The sequence below is a fragment of the Topomyia yanbarensis genome, chromosome 2 (assembly GCF_030247195.1).
Source record: "Topomyia yanbarensis strain Yona2022 chromosome 2, ASM3024719v1, whole genome shotgun sequence".
Classification (NCBI taxonomy): domain Eukaryota; kingdom Metazoa; phylum Arthropoda; class Insecta; order Diptera; family Culicidae; genus Topomyia; species Topomyia yanbarensis.
In genome coordinates this window covers 269,392,184-269,407,654 of record NC_080671.1, presented here as the reverse complement: position 1 = coordinate 269,407,654, position 15,471 = coordinate 269,392,184, and the positions used below count along the sequence as shown (strand labels likewise).

The following is a 15,471-nucleotide window of genomic DNA, read 5'->3' as shown; positions in this document are numbered from 1 at the left end:
TATATATATATATATATATATATATATATATATATATATATATATATATATATATATATATATATATATATATATATATATATATATATATATATATATATATATATGTGTGTGTGTGTGTGTGTGTGTGCATCTGTCCGAGCCAGTGCGATAGATACCTGTGTGCATTGCCTGAAGAACAAAGAATACCGTTATTTTTATTCTTGCGTGATCTATCAAGATGACTGAGTCTCATCGACAAAACGTGAACTGAACCAAAAAAAATTGCGGAAAACATTTCGCCGCCATTCAATGTTGAATCACAGTATAGAATAAATTCATTTCGTAAATATTCAATGCGCATATTTTTCGATCGATTTACTTATACTGTGTTTTATACACTGAGCAAATGGTAAAGAAACTTTTGACTGAATTTTAATTTTAACTCGCGAGCAAAGAACTGTCCGTTGATGAATTTAAGCCATCTGGTAGTAAACCTCAATGTTGTTGGAGAACGGATCAGGTTCAGCAGAGTGCGAAGCTATGTTGCCGTTTTGAGCGTGTAGGAAGATACTTTCGTCAATCCCACAAATAGTTAAGTTATATGTTTGAAAGTTAGAATTAGAAAATTAGAAAATAGCGTATTTTTCTCCATAACCGAGACACATAGCATAGTCTTCCCAAAGTAAATGCCCTTGGCGCGGGCCAACTACGCGCAACGGGTCAGGTTATTTATGAGCCGGTTTAACAGTTATGATTCCCTAAGTCTAACAACAAATTCAACTATTGGGATCCACCTGGTCAAACAACACAAACACATTTCGTCGCTGTTGTGCTATCTTATGACAAACGCCATTTTGGGGTAAACTGAGTTAGATATGCCACATTACTTGTTTGAAAAATCTCTACAAAATGGCGTTTTCAGAATTTTGAAATTCTACTTGGATACTTAGATATAGCGAGAAACATGATGAGAAATTGTTTCTTTTTTGCTTCAAATCACTGTATCTAGAGATTTGCTCAAGTTATATTGAAGTTTTAGATGTTTTTATGTGTGAAAATGTCTGAGGAACGCAATGGCATAAACATTTTCAAAAGAAAATTACACGAGTTGTGAGAAAAACACAGTTTTAGTTTTAAACTGGAAATAAAGCATATTTGGCAACACTGTAATCAAAAATAATATTTTTTTCTAGATTCCCTGACTCATTTCCTTCAAAATGCATTTCACCGATTGTTTATAGACCATATGAACGCAAAGATATGAATAAAAGTTAAAAATTGATGATTTTTTTCTATGGAAAATTTTCCATGCACGGTTATGACACGTCATATAAATTTTGTCATCAATACACGCCTATGACACGTGTGAGTGCGACTTTTGTTTACATTCATAGTAAAAACATAGTCAACCGATCTTCATAATATTTGAGAGATTAATGCAGAATAGATAGAAGCATCAATTGTCTTCTTTGGATTGTTTATACCATTTATAAGTTTCAAGATATTCAATCTCAAACTTTAAAAATCGTTTTTCTCGAAATGTGCTAAATGGCGCTTGTCATAAGATAGCACAACAGCGACGATTTAATACCGTAAACCAGTGTGACTTCGACCATTCGAAACTTTTTTAGGAGATTGCTTATTTAGTTAGAATAGTCTACCGAATCATTTTTATTTCAAAGTGAAATGCACTCTAAACTGATAAAATACTGATTCATGTCTAGTGCGATTGTGATTGTCCGATTTCTGTGTTCAAAAAAAATACAAAAAATGAAATTTGTACCTTAGCTAACTTTTTCCTAATGCACTAAAAGTATTTGTAAACGCATACAATTTTAAAAACATTTTTTATGCGATTAGGTCGCAATTATTTCAAACTATAGCAAGCTTCAATTTGCAATATTTTTTATAATCTATGCTTCAACGTGGTCAAATGGATTAAACTTTTTTGTTAACTGCTGAACCACCTAGCAGTTGAAAAAGTTTTCAGATTCTTATATTCTAATCGGACTTGAAATATACAAATTTTGGTGGCTTAAATTTTACAGTATATTAAAATAGTTGGTTCAATTTAGAAATATTTTAAAGAAACATGCGAATGAAAAGTGTTGATATCAGGTGCTTAACCCATTCATGCCCATGTTGTTTGTGGACAACAACGTTTTCAAACAGCCATAACTTTTGATTGAGGCGAGATATGCTCACAAAACAAGTAAGGCTAATTAATGTGATTATTGCCTTTAATTTGAGTATTAACAGTTACAAGGATCACCTCTAGAACTGAAGTTATTGCAATTAGTCTGATTAGATTCCGATGGACCAGTGCTGCCAGGGACAGTTTAAGGTTTAAGATTTTTTCAGATATCTACTTATGGTGCAACAATATTGAAAACTGATAAAACTTATCAATTTAGACTGTCGTTGGCTACGTTTTCCACGTAATTGGACTATTGTAATTATTCTAGGAGAATTGTATTGAGCATTAGAAGGTAAAAATTGACCAACTTCTAGCACAGCCATGGAAGTACCTATCTTTATGAAAATAGGCTTTTCGTGTTTCTTGACCCAACCGTTTTCAAGGAAAAGTTTTGAAACCCTACATACACTAAAAAAAGTTGGGCATGAAAGGGTTAAGATGGTTGAACATACAAATGATCAAAATCACCCCGAAATACGAGAACGGACTTCTAATTAAAATCTTTTTTTGAAAAATAGCATTTTGTTTTTCATACATCAGTACATGGTAAACAAAATATTAAACTTAGAAAACATATGTTGTGCTGTAATAATTACTTTGAAAAGTGATCAAAGTCACACCGGTTTACGGTACTATGATTATGAAGTGAAAATTAAAACAACTGCTTTGAAGATCAATATTCACCAGATTTTTCATCTCTTTACAGATTGACTCTATACTTTGAATTATGAAGCCTATCGTGGAATTATCACTGATACTGATTTTAATAAATTTTTATGCTGTGTCGCAAAAAACTGTTGTAGAATATCCCTCTTTTTTTAACATTGGAGGAGTACTCAGTAATAATGATAGTGAAACTCATTTTTCTATGGTTATTGCGGTAAGTAGATGAAACGTCAATTTATTTTGGTTTATACTAATAGTAATAAGTTATTCCAGCATTTAAATTTTGACCAGCAGTATGTCCCTAGAGGTGTAACATATTACGATAAAACTATTCGAATTGACAAAAATCCAATCAAAACTGCGTTAGACGTTTGTAAACATTTGATTTCAAGACGGGTAAGAATTAGTATTATTTTGAACAGATCACGTCCTTTTTTTTTAAATAATTGAAAAACATTTTTAATAAAACTCTACCATAATCGGGGGTTTTTTTACGCCACGGGGGCTACTGTGCGCCAAAATTAATGAATGATACTTGAGCTTCTAGTTCAAATAAAAGGTTATATTTGGTCAAAAGCGAAACATAGTATTATTTGGAGGTTCAACACAAATACAAAATTTGGATATAGGTTTCAAAGAATGCTTGCAAGTAATCGTAGTAAGCGATGAAACTGAAACATAAAGTTTACTCAAAAACAATGTAACTTAAATTGTCTTGGAAAAGTAAGATATAATAATTAAATTATTAGATAAGAGGATATAGATTATGTAAAATAATCCTGGCAATGTTATGTAATTATTTGTGTTCGTACTTTTTGCCCGCCTTTTTGATTGTTTAATAATAGGTGATTGTATGTCCATTTTATCCAAAATTTTACGCCAAGTTTTACTCAAGTCTATATTACACAATCTGTATATTTCATCAAAAATTTACTCATATTTTGGGATTTGATTCTAATTCAAAGTAGATTTTTATTAGTGTATTAGTTTGAGTTTTGGAAAAAACACTGTAATTGATAAGTTGCATGTTGAGTAGTGTAGTTGCCATTGTTGAAAAACATAAAAACGCTATCATTTCAAGAAGGATTTAAACTACGTGTATTGAAGAAATTCGTTGTGGAATGACAGAAAGAGCAGCGGGGAATAGTTCTGCAGTGTATTCGAATGACCTTAATAAAACCATAATAAACAAAAAAGCTCGTCGATATATTGAAAATGGATATCTAATCAAAGATGGATGAACTGACCTGTCCATTTAATGTAACAGTCCCATTCGCATTTTTGACGAAAATACCTTTGCACTCCGGAAAACAATTAAAATTACTTTAAGGACATTATACATACGAGCCACAACATAACTGCTACGCCGCACACACCCCTCTCCCCTGCCTAACCATTTATCTGACATGAGCAAATATAAAAATACGTTTTTCAACACACTAACCTTGCTGGTGTGCCACGATACTGCTACTTAAGGAAGCTAGAACATTTTCCTTTGCAATAAATCCGAGTTTTTGACGGAATGCCATCTGTAGCTCCTATTTTGTGCGAAAATATCACCCCTCTTCACTTGGGGTTTCTTTTCTTTTTTCTTCTTCTCGTTTTCATTGCACTTTTTCAAATGCACTTTATTCACACACCACTGCAAAAACACTCGCGAAACTTTAATCGTTTACTAATAAAACTTCAAATTTTCTGCCCATGTGTAGATGACCAAAGGAAAATGTTAGGAAACTTTCATTTGTGCGTTTGAATTTTCCCTTCAGATTTCAGTTTTTCTCAATGTAAACAAGCGAGTCGGTGCCTAGCAACGTGGCTTCCACATATCTTCACCTTAAGAAACCTACTCAATGAAAATATATATCTTGAGCTGCGTTTTTTCTCAGCTTGCTGCTTTTTGATTTAGGACTTTTGAACTCTCCAAAACAAGGTTTCGGATGTGTGTTACGCAGCTTTTGAGCACACCCTTTTATTTTTACGAGGAGGACATTTATTTGCATTCACACATAAATAACTAGTATATTTCTTAACAATAAATTAATAAGTTAACATGATTTGGGACAGTAAACTATTTGGAGTAAAGTAACCCCTCTGTGAGGGCTACTTTACGCCAATTTTTAGTTCTTTATTTCTCATGTTTAATCTTGGTTTTCAAAAAGATCTTTTCATTGTTTTTCTGCCATATGTAAAACATCAAACAGATTCAAATTTAAAGTTGTGTGATCGTAGTTCTTGAGTGTAATGTATAAATAGTCCTATTTTTGGCGTAAAGAAACCCCTGATGACTGTACTTCATTATTTCGCTAACGGCCTATCGTCACAAATAAACAAATGCAAATTAATTAAATAATTATTATAAATCCTTGCAAAACGAGTATGCGTACTATAGAGTTCTATGCAAATCATTTCACACACGCACACACACTACTTGGGAGTTTGTTTTTCTCCAGCTGTCATATGCTAAACAGTCAGTCATTTTAAACATTTGAAATAGCTCGCATAAAGTAGGGGAATGTGTTCGGTTGTCGGCACACTTTTGTTTTTGGTTCATAAAACAAAATTCTCGACTAACATATGATTACGCTTAAAAGCCATCTGTCAAAATTATCTTTGAAGGGAAATTCCGGACAAACCATTACTCGCCAATCACATATGTTGGTAGTAAACCAAAGAGAAATGTTTTCTCTTACATTAACTGCTATGAACTGTATTTTGCCAGTAACGGTTTGTCCGGAATTTCCTTTCAAAGAGAATGTTGACAGTTGGCTTTTAAACCGTAATCATTTGTTTGTCGAGAATTGCACAATATATGGGAATAAGTATCCCGAATAGAAATGTACAGTAACAAAACCATGATTTTCACTGTGACAGTACAGTAATTTTACAATAATTTACAGCAAGTTTTAGTGTTATGCTACAATACAAAAACAATAAACTTTAGCGTTTTTACAGTAAATTTCAATGTAAAATAGACTTTTACAGTGAAAAAGGGGGGTGGTTATGTATCTTAACATTAAAAAAATCAATTTTTCTCCATATATTTTTTTTTCTCAAAACAGTAAAATGTAATGTGAATGCACTGTATCAGTTTTTTGCTGAACAGTGAAATTTATTGTTACATGAAATTTTATTGTAAATGTACTGTGAGAACTTGGCATCGAACAATGTTGAAACAGTAATATCTATAATATTTATTGTTTTACGATTGTTTGTAGGGTAAATGCTATTGTAAAATTATATCCGGGATAGCAATGGAAAGCTAGAGGCCATAGCTTATAAATGATGGAAGAATTTAATTTATTCTGTCAACTTAAAAAAAATTAATAACAATTTAGTAAAATGACAATTTTTTTCAGGATAACCCCACTCCACCACCAAATTTTCTGGTCGTAACAATCTAGTATATACAGTGCTACCCAGCGGTAAAAAAACACCTTCCTAGTTTTCAGAATAGTGCCAAAGATCTATTCGTAAAGCCCGTTCCAAAAATACCCATATTGATTATCTTATTAGGAAATCAGCATTTGCCACAAAAATAGGGTGCTGACAACCGACCATTTTTGGGTGCCATCAAGCGACCATGTTTGGCGTAGGCGGCTCCAGCCGGATGGTAAAGGGAGGGCACGCCTTCTTGAAAAAATGTGTCTGACGCACGATTTGGAAAAAGAAATCTCGAATCTTGGAAACGCATTTCCTGGTAGGCGTGGAGTGTGGCGAAAAATTTGTCAAATGAAACACAGAAATTATTTTATATGTTTCTTAAGGAATCCTTTAAGGTTTGGTTGAATAGGGGGGGCACGTGCCCCCTCCTGCCACCCCCTGGAGCCGCCAGTGATGTTTGGGTGCCGACAACCTTTTTGAAAACTGAGCAAAAAAAATGTGGCGTACATTTCGGTGCCATTCAATATTGAATCACAAAATAAATTCACATCGTAAATATTCGATGCACACTTTTTCGATCGCTTTTCTTCTTTCTATAACACTAAGTAAATCATTTTAAAACAAAATTTAAGTGGAGTTTCACTTGCTCAAAAAATATATTGGTTGTAGAACAGAACATTCGAGTCTGTTTCCGTAATAGGCACAAAAAGATCGCACTAATGTAACACACAAATAATATTTCTCGACAAACATGTCAAATGGCTCTAAGTGCAAATGAGAGTCTCTGTTTGCTTTCTCTTTCGATTACTACGGAGTCATAAAACTTTTCAATATTTTGTCAGGATATATCGAAAAACACTGATTTCGACTAGCATATTATGCTAAGAGTTAAGGAATGAACGTATAAACGGCCGAGTTATTAGCGAACGAGATAGTAAACAAAGTGAAACTGTCATTTGCACTTACGACCATTTGACATGTTTGGCTAAATTTATTAGAATGTCCATGTCTGCTTTCCGTCAAAAGTTACGTAGGGCTGCCGACAACCGACCACTTCCCCTACAACAAAGAATAAATTTGAATATTTTTCTATTACCGAGAGCAATAATGAAATTTACAAGGATTTTGTTGTTGTGTTGCTTATCGATGTTGTTTTTAAAATGCAACAATTTTCGCGAGCGAATAATAGCGTGCAGTCCTGCAACGATTCGATTTCTCTAATTGTTTAATCGTTCATTCGCGGATAAGATTGCTCGCGCACAAGAATGGTTGCATTTTCAGTCTTATCATGCTCGTTTGCTGTACAAGTATACCTTCGCTTCGTTTATCGAAACGTACGTACTATCGAAACACAAAAATAAATTTCAAAATATTACTTTTTATGTTTGATATTCAATGAAACATTACAAAAATTATATTTATCATTTAATTAATCCCTATATTAGTGATAAACTGTTCTATCACTGGGTATTTAATTTTAGAAGAATGGTTTCCTACAACCAGGATGGTTGTATAAACCTTTCCTCGCGGTCGTACAATTTCTAATTTGTAATAAAAACCGAAAGCAATAAGACGTCTCTGAATATTGTAGGACCTCCGAGAATTTCTGATAAATTCTTTGAATTTGGTAGCATTTCCTTGAGCGCGGTGTCTTCAAAAATTCTTCTCTGAACAGGATTACATGTTATTGTTTTATTCCTTATATTTTTGGTCGAAAAACGGATATTTAAATATATTTGCAAAGGCGATTTAATATTAAATATATTAATTATGACAATATATGAGCTAAAAGTTATGTAAAACATAGTTCTTTGTTATACCTTAATCCTTTAACCACGCCAAAATGCTGAATACATTTTTAATCACTCGCACAAAACTCACATAAGAAGTATGGAGGAAAAACGCTCGTTTAGCTGCGTTTGTCCAGTTCTGTGAGTCATACGAGCCTCCTTCGAAGCCGCTAGGCGTGCTTGATCCGAATCTCTCCCATTCCATTCAAAACATTGTATCTCCTAGAATGTAAAGTATTTAGCACATTTATGTACATACTATTTGAAAATCAATTAGCAAAAATCGTTTTATCATTGCTCTAGATAGTTAGTATATCTTCAAAGTTGCTAAAATCTTGTTTGATCTTCGGAAAAATTCTCTAAATTTTACTGGTAGCCTTGGCGCTAGTAATTCTTCTCTTGTACTTGTGGGACATACCGTCCATAAAGCATGCAGGCATTTTAGTCAGACTTTCCCAATTTTGTAAGTTTTTCTCGAAATACTTCATTGAAGTTAATTGTGAGTTTCACGAAATTTACTAGTAGTTCGTAGTAATTTCTTTAAAGTTTGAAAGAATTCTGTAAAACTTGCAGGCACCCCTTGATGTTTGAAAGATTTTTCGGAAATCCTTTAAATATTCTTGAAGCTTCATAAATTTTCTAGAGATTTAAAAGATCTCACCCAAGATTGTAGGATTTTTTGTAGTTCGCAGAATTAACTGGAGTGTGGAAAAATAGGCGTGAACATCGTGAGCACTCTGCTATTTAAAGAAATTGCTTGAGTGCATAAAAAAATAATAGCTTGAAGTAATTTACTAAATTTCATGCAACCTTCGAAGTGTCATGCTTTAAGTTCATTGAGATTCTCTGAAATTTGACAAAAAACTGAATGGTCACGTATTTCGTACAAATTATCTGATGCTTCTGCAATTTATACGACTTTCAAAATACCTGTAGGACGTCCTCGAAGCTTGAAGGACGTTTTTCATACTTGATAGATTTTCACGATGCATTTATGGCTTACTTGAACTTTGGAATACTTTGCTGGAGTTCGCGGAACTACTCTGAGTAGCACAGAACCCCTGACATAACCTCTCTAAAGTATGCAGAAGTTACTTGAAACCCGTAAAAATTCAATAAAATGTGTCGCATTTTGTTGTAGCTTACAAAATTAAGCAATAAGTTTTTTTGTCGGTAGGTGTACGTACTATCGAGGCAAAATGTACGCACTATCGAGGGTACGTATTAACGAGGGCACGTACTATCGAGGTATACCTGTGCATAACTCTTTGATTTTGTTTTAGGTCTACGCAGTTGTTGTTTCACACGAGCCTACTGGAGATTTATCACCAGCAGCTGTCAGTTATACTAACGGATTCTATCAAATTCCTATCATTGGTTTGTTCCATTATACTAAATGATTTCAGTATTAACATGTCTATTTTGCTTTTACTAGGTATATCATCGCGAGATGCGGCGTTTTCGGATAAAAATATTCACGTGTCATTTCTTCGTACTGTTCCACCATTCTATCATCAAGCGGATGTTTGGCTTGAAATGCTGAGTCATTTCGGGTACACCAAGGTAAACTAATAAATTTATTACATGTTATACAGCCATCATTTGATCCAGACTATGAATAAGATGTTCGCTGCTTCTATTTCGCAAGAAGATGGACACAGGGTAGAACACAGCCTCCACTCGCGCACAGAATCAGAAATCAGTATATTGTGCCTTGCAGGATAATCGCTCGATATGCGATTATATGAAAGCTCAATTGAGATAGTCGCGTGACAGCCGCCTATATAAGTTTAAAGGGAACTTTTTCCTTGAAGCTTTCGAAAAGCACACAGCTGGCAGAAAAATAAACAAACATTGACCCTCTACATTCATTAGCAATAGAGACTGATTATCACTTCTATAGTTCGCTTATGTTCGACTGTCTCATTGTGTAGTGGCTCCACTGAAATCGGCTTGCGGAGCAACTGCGGCTATATTTGATGCGCCTTTCAGACGCCCGCAGTATGAGATTTTATTATAAGCGCGACAATATATTGGCTCGATTGGCACTTGCACACAAGTTCGTTACTCTTTTTTCTTTATCCAATCTGCGTGAGTACCGCACAAACAAGAGCAAATTTTTTGCATTTCGGGCTCCGAGCGAGCTTCAATGTCGTTTTATCAACCATCCGAACAGAAAAGCCAAGGGAAAGGTGTTTCTCGTGCGAGATGGCTTCGTCGAAATTGGTCTATCTGAGCGTCCTAGGAATAGTTTCAGATCCTTTTCGATCTAGAAGCAAGAGTGTTATTTTAAATTTGTTTCGTGGTGTGTTTAAAAGTATTGCACATAGCTTAAAGGACGAATCAGACGATACATCAGCTTCCGTCAACGTAAACGGAGCGTCACCGTTCCGTCAGGATAAGTTTAATACTTTTCTCTTGTGCCCGTTCACAAGTGCCGTACGTTAAAACGTTCCGTGCCGTTGATATTGTGTGTGAATGCTTCCATTTAACTGCATGTAACTAATATTGACGCTTCGTTGACGTTTTGTACTGGTGACGGAAGGCTGATATATCGTGTGAATCATACTTGAAAGTGCCGTAAACATGTGTGTTTGTTCAGCAATATTGGAATATATCCGACACACTTTTTACCACTGCACACAGTGGTTCCATTCCTTAACCGTTATGTGTCCAACAAAAAAACACCTTTAACCGGCCGACGAGGGTACCCGGGTACTCCCAAATTGAAATGCTCATAACTAAGGAAAAGGGACAGTGGAAAGAACGCCTGTGCACGTATTCATAGAGATACATTTTTCCAAACATATTATTTGGCCCTACAGCATTTCGGTGTATTGTATCAAATTAGTAAAAATTCAATATTTTGAAATCGTTTGGAATTTATGGACCGGACAAGTCCGGAAGAGTTAAAATAGTTTTTGGGTAGCTGAGATCTTGTTTTGTAATACTGCTTCAGAAAATTTGCCGGATCTCGCCATTTATTATAACTTTTTACATTTCTTTCAAAAGAAATGTATAGGATTCGCTCAAACTTTGAAAACTTTTTCCGTGGCCCGGAGGGCCGAGTCTCATATACCAATCGACTCAGCTCGACAAATTGAGACAATGTCTGTACGTGTGTGTGTATGTATGTACAAAATGTCATGTAATTATCTCAGCAGTGGCTGAACCGATCTTAATGAAACTAGTTTCAAATGAAAGGCCTAACGTTGCCATTTGACACTATTAATTTTGATTTTCGATATGTTGTTTACTTTCTGAGATATGGACGATTTTGTCAAAAAACAGCAGGTTTTTCGCAAATAATTTCCGAACAATATAATATTGTCCTACAAACCGCATATAAATAGAAAGCTTGTAAAAATACCTTTCTAACAAGCTATAGATTGTCAAAATCCGTGCACGAGCGGCGGAGATATTAAACATTTTGTATTTTAGTCCTCGCTTACCAATTTCCACTAACTAAAAATTAGATTGTTTCATACAGAGTATTGCTTTACTGGTGTTTTAGGGGCAAAACTAAACCGATTTTGAATATCGGGGTATGAAAACACATCTACGTGATTCAAGGAATTCGATGTTGAGAATATTTTGAGAATTACGTTTATAATAATATTTATAATATTTCTTAAAACACAATATATAAGTTCACTTCAAAGACAAAATAATGTGTTGATAAAGCAACAGTGAGTTCTAGTATTTATCCCTTGGATTAGGCATTTGTATTTGTATTTGTATTTGTATTTGTATTTGTATTTGTATTTGTATTTGTATTTGTATTTGTATTTGTATTTGTATTTGTATTTGTATTTGTATTTGTATTTGTATTTGTATTTGTATTTGTATTTGTATTTGTATTTGTATTTGTATTTGTATTTGTATTTGTATTTGTATTTGTATTTGTATTTGTATTTGTATTTGTATTTGTATTTGTATTTGTATTTGTATTTGTATTTGTATTTGTATTTGTATTTGTATTTGTATTTGTATTTGTATTTGTATTTGTATTTGTATTTGTATTTGTATTTGTATTTGTATTTGTATTTGTATTTGTATTTGTATTTGTATTTGTATTTGTATTTGTATTTGTATTTGTATTTGTATTTGTATTTGTATTTGTATTTGTATTTGTATTTGTATTTGTATTTGTATTTGTATTTGTATTTGTATTTGTATTTGTATTTGTATTTGTATTTGTATTTGTATTTGTATTTGTATTTGTATTTGTATTTGTATTTGTATTTGTATTTGTATTTGTATTTGTATTTGTATTTGTATTTGTATTTGTATTTGTATTTGTATTTGTATTTGTATTTGTATTTGTATTTGTATTTGTATTTGTATTTGTATTTGTATTTGTATTTGTATTTGTATTTGTATTTGTATTTGTATTTGTATTTGTATTTGTATTTGTATTTGTATTTGTATAAAAAAAGTCCAACTGACAATTTGTCTTAATGAACTATACTAAACTAAGGTACACTAAACATAATTAAAATAATGACAATAGACGACGACGAAACTGCGAAGAGTTCATGACGAAGTCAAAAATTTCAGCAAACTCGTTGAAGCGACGACCTATTGCTAAAATTGGACTATTTGTAGCGCAGTTAGTGCTGCGCATTTCGGCAATCGGCTTCATTCCGCATAACAAGAAAAAATTTTAAGTCGTCGGCAAAAAACAGCTTTCCTCCACGGCTTAGAACGAAAACCGCATCGTTCACGAACAGTGAAAAAAGTAGTGGACCTAGCGTACTACCTTGAGGAACTCCGGAAGTGTTGAAAAAGGATTCTGAAACAATATCGCCAATTTGAACAACGACTTCACGGTGCACAAGGTAGGATCGAAGCCAATGGCAGATTTTAGTAGAACACCCTAGCTTATCAAGCTTTGTTATCAGTATCTCATGATTAACTTTTTCAAAAGCTGCCTTTAGATCAGTGTAAATAGTATCCACCTGCAATTTCTTAGACATTTGTTCTGTGCAAAATGACGTAAAGCAGACGCGATTCGGCTCGACTGAATGTCCTGGGAAAAATCCGTGCTGGGATGTGCTAATGTAGTGTCGACAAGCAGAAAATAACGCTTCGTTGATAATTGATTCAAACACTTTAGATTCGACTCCTAGCGAAGTGACTCCGCGATAGTTCGCTATGTTGCGTTTGTCACATTTCTTGAATACCGGGAACATTACTGAGCGTTTCCAATCCTCAGGAAACGTTTGCTGTTGAAGCGATAGGTTAAAAATATATGCAAGTGGTGTTACAAGTAAGTCCGAACATTTTTTCAATACAGTTGAAGGTATAGCACGGAGGCCAGGTGCATAAGATGATTTGGTTTTCCGGATTGCAGATATAACCATTTGTTCAGAGACAGTAAACACATCAAAATCAACAGCACAAGCAGGAACGTCACGAGAGGCATTTTCGAGTTCGATTGCGGTTGGCGAGTCAGTTGAAAAAACACTCGAAAAGAATCTGGCAAACAGCGTACATTTCGCCACAGTTGTCGTAGCTTCTTCGCCGTCGTAAAGCATCCTTGATGGAAGTCCAGTTTCTTTTCGCTTCGTGTTGACAAATGACCAAAAGCCCTTCGGGTTTCGGCGTAGATTATTCTGGATGCGGTTTACATAGCGTTTGCACAGAAGCTTGTTGTAACAACGATACTCATTACTGGTTAAAGTGAACATGCGCTTAGAAAGAGGACTCCGTCGATTTGTGTACGCACGTAGGGTTTTTACTCGAGTACGTTTTAACTTTCGAAGAGTGCTGTTTGACCAGGGCGGCTTGCTAGGAGGCTGACATTTAGGCACTGAGGTCTAAACACAGTTCAGTAGTAGTCGCTTGTAGATGGCAACTGCAACATTAACACTCACTTGGGCATGCAGTACACTCCAATCAATTTGCGACAGAGAACTGCGCAGCTTTACAAAATCAGTTTTGCGAAAGTTGAGACGGTCGACAGAAAGAGTTTCTACATACTGAACTGATCGAATAGTGCCACAGTTGTCGTAGCTTCTTCGCCGTCGTAAAGCATCCTTGATGGAAGTCCAGTTTCTTTTCGCTTCGTGTTGACAAATGACCAAAAGCCCTTCGGGTTTCGGCGTAGATTATTCTGGATGCGGTTTACATAGCGTTTGCACAGAAGCTTGTTGTAACAACGATACTCATTACTGGTTAAAGTGAACATGCGCTTAGAAAGAGGACTCCGTCGATTTGTGTACGCACGTAGGGTTTTTACTCGAGTACGTTTTAACTTTCGAAGAGTGCTGTTTGACCAGGGCGGCTTGCTAGGAGGCTGACATTTAGGCACTGAGGTCTCAACACAGTTCAGTAGTAGTCGCTTGTAGATGGCAACTGCAACATTAACACTCACTTGGGCATGCAGTACACTCCAATCAATTTGCGACAGAGAACTGCGCAGCTTTACAAAATCAGTTTTGCGAAAGTTGAGACGGTCGACAGAAAGAGTTTCTACATACTGAACTGATCGAATAGTGCCAATTGAGATTTCAAGCGCGGGATGAAAGTTGTCAAGTGGAACAATCACGCTGGATGCTTCATTGACGGAACATACAGGTATAATAGTTTCACTAACAAAGACGAGATCCAGAAAGTGTGACTGGTGGTTAAGAATCATGCTTACTTGACTTAGTCCGTTGAAAGCACATCCATCCAGTAGCAAACGACTGGCGATGTTGGTTGTCGAAGCAATCGGGTCTGGGTAAGCGTATCCGTGTCGTGACGGCACCCAAATGAGCCCTGGCTGATTTAAATCACCAAGGACAATCATCACGCCATCCGCGCCAGCTTGTGAAGCAGCGTTATTCACAGCATCCATGTGAAGTTGCATGATATTGTGCAGTATCTTGAAGTGCTTTGGAAGGACATATACCCTTCTTGGCTTTACCTGACCCAGAAGAAGGTGCCGATTCGTCAGGTAGTCCGAGGTCGCTCACCGAGGAACATGAAGTTAGACAGACGAGTTTATCCGGGATAGCTTGGCGCTACTGTCCACCACCAGATGGATTCTTCTCCGCAGCAATCCTGATGATAGGCCGTTGAATTTTTGAATTGGTCACAAATTCACGAAAGTAGTTGTTCTCCGGCCAAGAGTCTTTGGACAGAGCCTCATCCCTGCATGATTTGCTAACGCCAACTTTGAAGGTGATGAAGCTCAGAGATGAGAGATCCTTGTCCTTAGGAACTAGGCGAACTATTTTTGGTTGCATATCCTTTCCCAGACAATCTTTCACAAGTGTAGAAACTTCATCGTCCGTCGTGCTGGGATCAAATGCAGACAAGTAGACCCATAACAGCTCCTCAGGTGGAGATACTGGTTTTATCGTTTCAAACGCAGCTTTTGCTCCACGAATATTAGTGATTTTTGCTTTGAGCGGATCATCTTCACGCTTGCGCTTAGGAGTGTTTGGAACGGGATTATATGCAGCA

General features: G+C 35.4%; 1 protein-coding gene across 6 annotated transcripts in view; it reads left to right on the top strand.

The window, feature by feature from the left end:
• The window catches only part of LOC131683143 (glutamate [NMDA] receptor subunit 1), a 1,648,542-nt gene that overhangs the window by 101,747 nt on the left and 1,531,324 nt on the right, over positions 1-15,471 (top strand). For 3 of the 6 annotated variants that reach the window (XM_058964972.1, XM_058964973.1, XM_058964971.1), the window contains 4 exons: positions 2,886-3,059; positions 3,119-3,241; positions 9,300-9,393; positions 9,452-9,579. In XM_058964972.1, the coding sequence (XP_058820955.1) occupies positions 2,907-3,059; positions 3,119-3,241; positions 9,300-9,393; positions 9,452-9,579 (498 nt within the window). In that variant the 5' untranslated portion in view covers positions 2,886-2,906. Of the gene's footprint in view, positions 1-2,885; positions 3,060-3,118; positions 3,242-9,193; positions 9,234-9,299; positions 9,394-9,451; positions 9,580-15,471 lie in introns of those variants that run through there. The other 3 variants (XM_058964976.1, XM_058964974.1, XM_058964975.1) reach the window with 3 other exon arrangements.